General features: G+C 41.3%; 1 protein-coding gene and 1 non-coding gene across 2 annotated transcripts in view; one reads left to right on the top strand and one right to left on the bottom strand.

Moving 5' to 3' along the window:
- Window positions 1-3,613: 3,613 nt before the first annotated feature.
- LOC115892057 lies at window positions 3,614-3,721 on the bottom strand. Its single transcript, XR_004051950.1, has one exon. It is a non-coding gene; the product is annotated as a U6 spliceosomal RNA (small nuclear RNA).
- A 6,332-nt stretch (window positions 3,722-10,053) lies between these two features.
- DNAH12 (dynein axonemal heavy chain 12) overlaps window positions 10,054-10,777 on the top strand; it is a 244,273-nt gene continuing 243,549 nt past the window's right edge. The window contains 1 exon segment of the mRNA XM_030926675.1: window positions 10,054-10,223. Coding sequence (XP_030782535.1) covers window positions 10,054-10,223 — 170 coding nt within the window.

Genomic DNA, 10,777 nt, shown 5'->3' with positions numbered 1-10,777 from the left:
AAAAAAGAAAAAGGCCTTGAAGAACGAATGAATTGCTTTACCTGTAGACCAGAAAGGTCCAGTGTGATGAGTACGGTGAGACCAGGGGAGAGTAGCAGATAAGAAAGATATGCATCCACCAGATTGTGTAGTGCATTCTAAGCCATAGTATGAAGTTCTGGATTTCTTCTAAGAGGGCCATTAGAGTTGTTTTGCTTGCAATTATGGAAAAGCTTTAATTTTCATTTTCTTGAAAGGGGAAAAACTAAAAACATTTGGTTTTAATTGCAGGAAAAAAAAGTTTGATACTGTAATTGTCATTGGCCGCCATATAAATTTTATTTATTTATTTATTTATTTTTGAGATGGAGCCTCACTCTGCCACCCAGGCTGGAGGGCAGTGGTGTGATCTCGGCTCAATGCAGCCTCCACCTCCCGGGTTCAAGTGATTCTCATGCCTCAGCCTCCCAAGTAGTTGAGATTACAGGTGTGCACTGCCATGCCGGGCTAAGTTTTGTATTTTTAGTAGAGATGGAGTTTCACTATCTCTAGTAAATATGGTGATATGCCGTCTCTACTAAAAATGCAAAAGTTGGACGGGGTTTCACCATCTCTACTAAACATGGTGAAACCCTGTCTCTACTAAAAATACAAAAATTAGCTGGGTGCAGTGGTGGGCACCTGTAATCCCAGCTACTCAGGAGGCCGAGGCAGGACACTCTTTTGAACCTGGGAGGCAGAGGTTGCAGTGAGCTGAGATCGTGCCACTGCCCTCCAGCCTGGAAGACAGAGTGAGACCCTGTCTTGGAAAAAAAAAAGAAATATCTTCAGAATTTAATTTAGACATTTTGCCTGCATCAATTGGTCAGACAGATTTATGCTTTCTTTGCTAGATGTTTTAAAGTCATAAAACTATTGCTTCCATGATATTTTTAATATTTGACTTGATTTGTATATAAGTTAAAACTATGAGGGCTGGCTGCTGGGCTCCCCTGAAACCTTGCACACATTTTGGTATGAGCTTTTGTCTTTGGCTTTAGGCCTCTGGATTCTGAGATGTAGACAGGTGGCCATGGTGAAGCCTGGAAACGTGTCTGTATCACCTGGACCACCAGCTGCATGGAAAGCTGAGTGCAGTATTGCCCTGTCCTTCTTGGTGCAACTCTGCATCCTTGTCATGTTGGGAGGGGTTGGAACCTCCACCATCATCTTCACAGCTTTATCCTCTGTACTGGGCTTATACCTGGTATGTAAATCCAGGATATAGATGGGCTCTGCCCTTCATAGCTGTCCTGGATGCCACATGGATACTCAGGAACAGGATGACTGGGGTTGGAGAAGGGCAAGGGATATTGGGAAAAGTACCTGTGTCCAATATCTGAAAGACCTTGGTTAAGATGAGGCTGGCTGATGCAGGGTTAGGTTAGTTTTGGGTTTTCTTTGCTCTTTATTTTATTTATTTATTTTTTGAGATGGAGTTTCACTCTTGTTGCCCAGGCTGGAGTGTAATGGCATGATCTTGACTCACTGAAAACCTCTGCCTCCCAGGTTCAAGCGATTCTCCTGCCTCAGCCTCCCGAGTAGCGGGGATTACAGGTATGCACCACCACACCCAGCTAATGTTGTATTTTTAGTAGAGACAGGGTTTCTCCATGTTGGTCAGGCTGGCCTCGAACTCCCCACCTCAGGTTATTCACCCACCTTCGCCTCCCAAAGTGCTGGGATTACAGGCCTGAGCCACCGCACCCAGCCACTTTTTATTTTTTTTAAGACAGAGTCTCACTCTGCCACCCAGGCTGGAGTGCAGTGGCAACATGATAGTTCACTTCTGCCTTGAACTCCTTTGTCTCCAACTTTAGGTACACGCCACTGCATCGAACTAATTGTTTTTTATTTGTTGTAGAGATGGGGGATCCCACTATGTTGCCCAAGCTGGTCTCAAACTCCTGGGCTCAAGCAATCCATCTGCGTCAGCCTCCCAAAGGGCTGAGATTAGCAGTATGAGACACTATACCTGGTGGCTTTGTTATTTCAAAGTAAATAACTTTCTAGAATGGAAGGGGCTTAATGAAAATAAATAAATAAATAAATAAATGACTAGTTTTACTTTCCATAAGCAAATGAAATACAGTTAAGAACAAGTACATTAGATAAGTGTGAATGTGATAAGCATCTACAAATAAATTTGTCATGGTTTCAAAAACTTTTTCAGTAATTTAAAATCTTAAAGTCATGCTGTATTAAATGAAGTAATAGATAATTATAAATTGTATTGGCTGAGCACAATGGCTCATGCCTTTAATCCCAGCACTTTGGGAGGCTGAAATGGGAGGATCGTTTGAGCCCTGGGCAACATAGTGAGACCCCCATCTTTTTTTTTTTTTTTTTTTTTTTGAGACGGAGTCTTGCTCTGTTGCACAGGCTGGAGTGCAGTGGCGTGATCTCGTCTCACTGCAAGCTCCACCTCCCGGGTTCACACCATTCTCCTGCCTCAGCCTCCTGAGTAGCTGGGATTACAGGCACCCACCACCACGCCCAGCTAATTTTTTGTATTTTTTAGTAGAGACAGGGTTTCACCGTGTTAGCCAGGATGGTCTCGATCTCTTGACCTTGTGATGTGCCCACCTCAGCCTCCCAAAGTGCTGGGATTATAGGGGTGAACCACTGTGCCCAGCCCAAGACCCCGTCTCTTAAAAAAAAAAAAAAAAAAGTAAAATGTCTGAGTTATTTCTAAGTAAGTGAAAACACTGAAACATTAATTATTAAATATAAGTTTAAGTTTATATACTTTGACGTCTTTTTTTTCATTTTTCCCACTTATTCTCAAGTTCTGTTTTCTTTTCATTTTTTTGATGTCTTGTTTCATATGATATAGAAAGTTAAATGTATTTGGATCCATTAATAAATAACATATTGAGAAAATGTATCTTTTTAGAAATTATTAAGTGGCTCTTGTCTGCAAATACTGATATAAAACAATTCAAAATTACTAACTTCCTGGGTTTTCACTAGAAATTAGGGTTACTAAGAGTTAAAGTTCAAATTAATATATGTAATTAAAACTACTAAAAGTAAGAAATAATTTTGTGGCCAGGTGTGGTGGCTTATGCCTGTAATCCCAGCACTTTGGGAGCCAAGGCAGGCGGATCACGAGGTCAGGAGATTGAGACCATCCTGGTTAACATGGTGAAACCCCATCTCTACTAAAAATACAAAAAATTAGCCAGGCGTGGTGGCGGGCGCCTGTAGTCCCAGCTACTAGGGAGGCTGAGGCAGGAGAATGGTGTGAACCTGGGAGTTGGAGGTTGCAGTGAGCTGAGATCACGCAAAATTAAAAACATTTTTTAATTAAATTAAAAATTAAACATTGAAAACATTTTTTATAGACATAGTCTCACTTTGTTGCCCAGGCTGGAGTGCACTAGCTATTCACAGGTGCTGCCATAACAGTTCACTGCAGCCTTGAACTCCTGAGCTCAAGTGATCCTCCCACCTTGGCCTCCTGAGTACCTGGGATTATGGGCACAGGCCACTGCATCTGGCCCTGCTCTCTTTGTTAGATCTTTTCATTATTTGGAAAACTGAGTCTTCTATCAAAAAATGAAGGATTTTGCTTTATAAAATATTTTTTTAAAAAACTATGGAATGCTTCACAAATTTGTGTGTCATCCTTATGCAGGCGCCATGGTAATCTTTTCTGTATCATTTCAGCTTTAGTATTTTGTGCTGCCTAAATGAGCACTGCTTTGTAAAATCTTTTAAATTCTCACTTTGGCTAAATGAATAACTGTTACTTTACAGTGACTTGTGATCTTCTTTTGATAAAATGTCTTAAAACTTTTCTAGTTTGTTTTCATTTAAAAAAAAAATTTTTTTTGAGACAGTGTCTCACTCTGTCACCCAGGCTGGAGTGCAATGGTACAGTCATGGCTCACACAGCCTCGACCTCCTAGGCTCAAGTGATCCTCCCACCTCAGTCTTCCAAGTAGCTGGGCCCACAAGTGCACACCACCAATGCTTGGCTAACTTTTTGAAAATATTCTATAGAGACAGAGTCCCCCGATGTTGCCCAGTCTGGTCTCAAACTCCAGGGCTCAAGTGATCTTTCCACCTCGGCCTTCCAAAGTGCTGGGATTGCAAGTTTGAGCCACTGAGCCTGGCCTTTTCTGTTTTAATTGAGTGTTTTTATCCTTTGACATACTTGACAGGCTTCCCAAAGTCAAATTTCAAATTCTAAATTAAGTATTTTTGGCCTCAAACTAACCTTAGGTTATTCCAGAATGGCCCCTGGAAACCTAAGAGAGACATTTATTTGATACGTAAATTATACAGGAAACCTTTGCATTACATTTATATGAACATGTTATTAATATGTGTTTTTAAAGTATGTGAGATTCCTAAAAATCTGATGTGTCTTTGTTTATGTTATCAGTTATAATTATGGCTACTACGTAAACTTGTTATAGACTACAGAAAAAAAACAAATTTCCTTGTCAATCACATCATTGTTGTAAACTCTTACCAGGTCTTTCACCATGACCATTCTAAATCTTGTTGTTCATAGTAAATTGCTTTATTCTAATGTTTCTTCTAAATGATTTTTGCAAGCAAATATAATCCTAAAGCATTGTGTCTTCAAAGAGGTTTATGAAAAGGACAAAAGTCTCTGATACATACTCTGGAATACAGTCCTCTGTTGATTATTCAGTTGGACTGAATAAGAACTTTAGAAACTCCAGTGGTAAAACTGGACTTAAAATTGCTAATTTATCAAGTAGAACAAAACTTAATTACATGGGATGGAATTGATTAGGACTGAAATGATTTTAATGACTTTTTTGCTTGAAACGTTGCTGACTTTTTATTATTATTTTCTTTCAGAGTTAAGAAAACTTTTTTTCTCTGCATTATCTGTACTTTTATAGCAATTTGGTAACTTTTTGGTATATTTTGTGAGTAAAATTGAAATATGTATCTTTCTGTCTACCTGGTATCTCCAGAATTAGGAAACTATTCATGAGTATTATTGTTTTATGGCAATATATTTATTTGTATAAGCTCAAGAGGAATCTGTTCTTATAAAAGAACACACTTTTGGAAACATGGCTATTAAAAAGGATGTACATCAACCAGGCGTGGTGACTCACACCTGTAATTCTAGCACATCTAGAGGCCAAGGCAGGATGATTGCTTGAGGCCAGGAGTTCAAGAATAACCTGGCCAACATGATGAGACTTTGTCTCGAAAATAAAAATTTTTTTAAAGTGAAAAAAAAAGGATGTACATTGTGTCAGTCAGGGTTCAAAGTGGGAAGCAGAACCAGTAAGAGATATTATATATCATCTATATATATGTGTGTGTGTGTGTGTATATATATATATATATATATATATATATTTTTTTTTTTTTTTTACTAAGAATTGGCTTATGCAATGGAGGGGGCTGGTTAAGCAAGTCCAAGGTCTGTAGGGCAGAGCAGTTGTAGACCCAGCTGCTGTTTGGAGTTTGACTCAGGGCATGCCCATCTCTTTATTATTGTTTTTTTAATTTTTAATTTTTTTTTTTTTTTTTTTTTTTTTTTTTTTTTTTTTTTGAGACGGAGTCTCGCTCTGTCGCCCAGGCTGGAGTGCAGTGGCGCGATCTCGGCTCACTGCAAGCTCCGCCTCCCGGGTTTCCGCCATTCTCCCGCCTCAGCCTCCGAGTAGCTGGGACTGCAGGCGCCCGCCACCGCGCCCGGCTAGTTTTTTGTATTTTTAGTAGAGACGGGGTTTCACCGTGTTAGCCAGGAGGGTCTCGATCTCCTGACCTCGTGATCCACCCGCCTCGGCCTCCCAAAGTGCTGGGATTACAGGCTTGAGCCACCGCGCCCGGCCTAATTTTTAATTTTTTAAAATAGAGACAGGTACACCATGTTGCCCAGGCTGATCTCAGACTCCCTCAAGCAGTCTGCCTGGCTCAGCCTCCTAAGGTGCTGAGATTACAGGGTTGATCCACTTTTCCAGGCCTAAATCTTTTTAAAAGGATTTCTACTGATTGAGTCAGGCTCACCCAGGATAATCTCCTTAGACCAATGTCAATTGACCAGGGACTTGAATTGATCTGTAATCTCCTCACTGCAGTCCTAGATTAGTGTTTGATTAATGACTGGGAGAAGGTGGGTATATCGTACACAAGATTGCTGCCTTCTCTTTAGTCCTAGTTTAGCCTAACCAAATTGACATTCAGGCCAGATATGGTGGTTCACGCCTATAATCCCAACACTTTTAGGAAGCTGAAGCAGGAGGATTGCTTGAGCCCAGGAGTTTGAGACGAGCCTGTGTAACACAGTAAGACACTGTCCCAACAAAATATTTTTAAAAATTAGCCGATGTCGTGGTGTGTGCCTGTAGTCCCAGCTACTCAGGAGGCTGAGGTGGGAGGATCCCTTGAGCCCAGGAGTTTGAGGATGCAGTGAGCTATTGCTGTAGTCTCAGCAATGCACCAAGATGTAACAGTTTCTCATTGTCTGAGATAACACCTGGAGTTATTTGTCCTACCTCCAAGATGATTAAGGAGCGCAGACTCAAAGTTGAGTTTAGAGCGAACGTTCAATAAGCGAAAAAAGAAAGCTGTCTGCCAGCAGAGAGGGGGACCTGAATGGGGTGCTCCCTATGAGGCTGAGGTCCAGGGGTTTTATGGACTGGGAAGGGGAAGGAATGTGCTTTGTTCCCCAACCCCCCTACCCTGGAGCCTTGGCCTGGTACTAATCAGGAGCTGAAATGATGATTCATAGATGCTGCTTGGCTTGGCCCAGGACCTATCAGGAGCTGAAGTGAAAGCTTGGCCCTGAACCTTGGCCCGGGACCAATCAGGAGCTGAAGTGATGATTCCTGGAAGCCGGATTTACAATCCAAATAAAGGAAAGTAGAGTGCCCACCGGAACCTACTGGAGCCCACTGTGCCCATGCCCACAAAAGGAAAATAAACTTTTTTTTTCCCCCTAGGAGCCCACTGACTATACAATGGACAAAGGCATTTCTTTGTTCCTTTATGTGAGTGAGGAGGAGGTCTGTGCAAGTTTTTGTCCAAATGGGCCAGAGGTTTTTCTATCTGTGGAGCTGTGGGCATGTCTCCAGTCACAACACCCTGTGCTAGTTCTCTTATCGGTGCCTGCAGCTTGAATTTTTTCCCAGGCTGCTTTTTATGTTAAGTGGGGATGAGGCACTGACCTATGGGCTGGGGGTTCTGTGAGGACCCTTCCCTTGCTATCTACCTAAGGCAAAAGCTAGCTGACTCCTTTCACCATGATGGTGCCTGCCGCACTCCAGCAGCATTCCAGCCTGGGCAACAGAGCGAGAGACCCTGTCTCTAAAAAATAACCCTAACAAATTGACATTAAAAAAAAACTGTCTAATCTGTCATAGGACTAAAGTTTAAAAAAGAAAAGGTGGCATGGTGCAGTGGCTCACGCCTATAATCCCAACACATTGGAAGGCCGAGGTGGGCGGATCACCTGAGGTTAGGAGTTCAAGACCAGCCTGACCAACATGGAGAAACCCCGTCTCTAAAAAAAAAAAAAAAAAAAAAAAAAAAAAAAAAAAAAAAAAAAAAAATAAAAAAATAAAAAAATAGCTGGGTTTGGTAGTGCATGCCTGTAATCCCAACTCCTCGGGTGGGCTTGAATCTGGGAGGTGGAGGTTGTGGTAAGCACTCCAGCCTAGGCAATAAGAGCAAAACCCTGTCTCAAAAAAAAAAAAAAAATCAAATTATTTATACAAGTATTTTATTTTCTACAGAAAGATAATTTGCTTTTACAAACTACCAGGAAGTTTTACTTGTTCATTCACTCACTTAAATGACATTTTAGAGCACCTCCTGTGTGCCAGACACAATAGTGTAGGCTGTACTCTCATTAAAACAAACAAAAAAAATTACGTAGCGACTGACACATAGAAGGTGCTCAAATATTTGTTGAATGAATATGCTGTTAACACACCAGTAGAATTTATTCACTTCCCTAATTTAATTTTGGCACATAGTATTCTTGTAGGCTATTAACGTTTAGATGTAGTATGCATTGTGCAGCTTCATACAGCAAAATTGCACATCTTTCTCCCAGGGTACTCACTAAATGCACACACCTTAACTTGTTTGGTTTTGCCAAATAATTCCTGGAAGTGCTGTGTTAACAAATAGCAAATCTAGAAGCAAGATAAATTATATTGCTGATTAGTTACAATATTTATTTGTAACTAATCCCCTAGGATGTCACTAGGGGACACTTGAAGACTTAATTCTTTTGCTGAGACTGTTTCCATAAATCTGTTTTCCAACAGATCTAAATTTCCACTCTTGCAGTTTTCCATAATTTGAAGATCCTGATTTCCTGGTCCCCTTCCAAGGAAAGGCAGTTAGGTTGAAAAAACATAAAACAGAAAACACACCCCATTTATTTGAGTAATGAATTATTGTTGTGACAGGTAATCCTAATCCCTCGCAGCTCAGCAACTGCCTCTCCAGGCAACCTTCACCCAGGCCCTCCAGCTGGGGCCGCCACAGTTTCCATGGCGACGACGTTGTTTCCACCCGGTCAGCCACCGCCCTTCTCCAGCTACTCGACTGAGAGCCGGTGGCGTTCCGGACGTTTCTCCCTCGTTATCCCCCTTCCTTCCACCTGAGGAGAGGCTCTGTCTCTCTCTTTCCCTGTCGTCTGCGCAGCGGGGAAGTAGTGAGAAACAATCAGGTACTTGTTCTCTGCTTTTCTCTTCCTTTCCCTCCCAGGGCAGGCATCGCGATTTGGGTGCCAACTTAAACACTTTTTAAAGGCAGGAATCTCTAAATCCTGTAGGTATTCATGACAAATTTAGTTGTTATCACAGTACAATTTTTTTTTTTTTTTTTTTTTTGAGACGGAGACTCGCTCTATCGCCCAGGCTGGAGTGCGGTGGCGGGATCTCGGCTCACTGCAACCTCCGCCTCCCAGGTTCAAGCGATTCTTGTGACTCAGCCTCCTGAGTAGCTGGGATTACAGGCGCCTGCCACCACGCCCGGCTAATTTTTGTATTTTTAGTAGAGATGGGGTTTCACCATGTTGGCCAGGCTGGTCTCGAGCTCCCGACCTCAGGTGATCTGCCCGCCTCGGCTTCCCAAAGTGCTGGGATTACAGGCGTGAGCCACCGCGCCTGGCCACAGTAAAATTTTTGAGCATTTACATGACATTTTTAGATTTGCCGTGCATTAAGTATGCCTATTTTTTGCTTGATCATAGCATCACTTTCTTGGAAGGCAGCAAGACTAAGATATAATATTGATGTTTAAGAACATTAATAATTGACTGGGCGCAGTGGCTCACGCCTGTAATCCCGGCACTTTGGGAGGCCGAGGCGAGCAGATCATCTAAGGTCAGGAGTTCGAGACCAGCCTGGCCAACAAGGTGAAACCCTGTCTCTACTAAAAATACAAAAAAGTAGACGGGCGTGGTTGCGCGCCTGTAATCCCCGCTAGGCTGAAGCAGGAGAACCACTTGAACCTGAGAGGTGGAGGTTGCAGTGAGCCAAGATCACACCATTGCACACCAGCCTGGGCGACAAAGCAAGACTCTGTCTCAAAACAAAAACAAAAACAAAACAACAACAACAACAACAAAACACAAACCATTAATGATGTTAAATACCAGCTTTTACTGGGAAGGGGATCATCCCTTAACAACTGGATTTATTGTGGTGGTAGTGGTGGGTTGCATCTAGGGAAAATTTTGAGCCCAGAATGTTAGAGCTGTAGGGATATTTACAGAGCATCTAATTCAATTCCTTAATTTCATCCATTAGGAAACAAGCCCTAAAGGGGAACTGACTGGCTCATTGCTTCATAAGTGGGTTGTAGAGTTCTAACAGGAATCCCTGCCAACTTACCTCAACTGTCATTCTTTAGACTAATACCATACTTGGGAGGAAGATCCAAAAGTGTCTAGAATTTTATTTTTGGTATTGATGTGTTAGATATGTTATGAATATATCGAGGCTTGCTGACATAATAATGGCTTTGTGAACTTTTTCTCCTCAGAGTACAGAGTATTTTAATCTTTGGGAGATCAAGATGTCAGATGCAAACAAAGCTGCCATTGCAGCAGAAAAGGAAGCTCTGAACTTGAAGTTATCCCCCATTGTCCATCTCCCAGAAAACATAGGCGTTGATACACCAACACAAAGTAAGCTGCTAAAATACAGAAGATCCAAGGAGCAGCAGCAGAAAATTAATCAGTTAGTGTAAGTAGCATATTAATAGATAATTCTTGCTTGGAATTCAAGTAAAATGATTAGTGTTCATATTCTCATAAAAAGTTTTAACGGTGGATGTTGTTCATGGGTAAAATACTATTTTCAAGTTAATTAGAAAAACAATTGAAAAGTAATTGTAATGGTAGCAAATATTATATACTGTACACTGACAGACATTGTTCTTATCGCCTATACTTCTTACAACAGTCCTATAAGGTAGGTACTATTGTTAGCTCCATTTTTTACATGAGTAAACTGAGGTATAGAGAATTTAAGTAACTTGCCTAAGGTTGCACAGCTGGGATTTGGACCTGGTTGGTCTGGTTCTAAAGTTCACATTCTTTAAGCACCACACTATTCCTCCTCTCAGTGTATTATAACCATACTGATCCCTGAAAGTAAAATCAAAAAACTGAACCTCTACAATTTGAACAAATAGTTAATAAAATATCTTGAAACTACTTATATTTGAAATTTTTTTGCTACAAAAGGAAACATAGTTCAACATCCTACTCACCCCCAACCCGCAATTTAGTGGAAAT

This window comes from Rhinopithecus roxellana, chromosome 1, assembly GCF_007565055.1.
Source record: "Rhinopithecus roxellana isolate Shanxi Qingling chromosome 1, ASM756505v1, whole genome shotgun sequence".
Classification (NCBI taxonomy): Eukaryota; Metazoa; Chordata; class Mammalia; order Primates; family Cercopithecidae; genus Rhinopithecus; species Rhinopithecus roxellana.
This window is presented reverse-complemented; position numbering and strand designations above follow the sequence as displayed.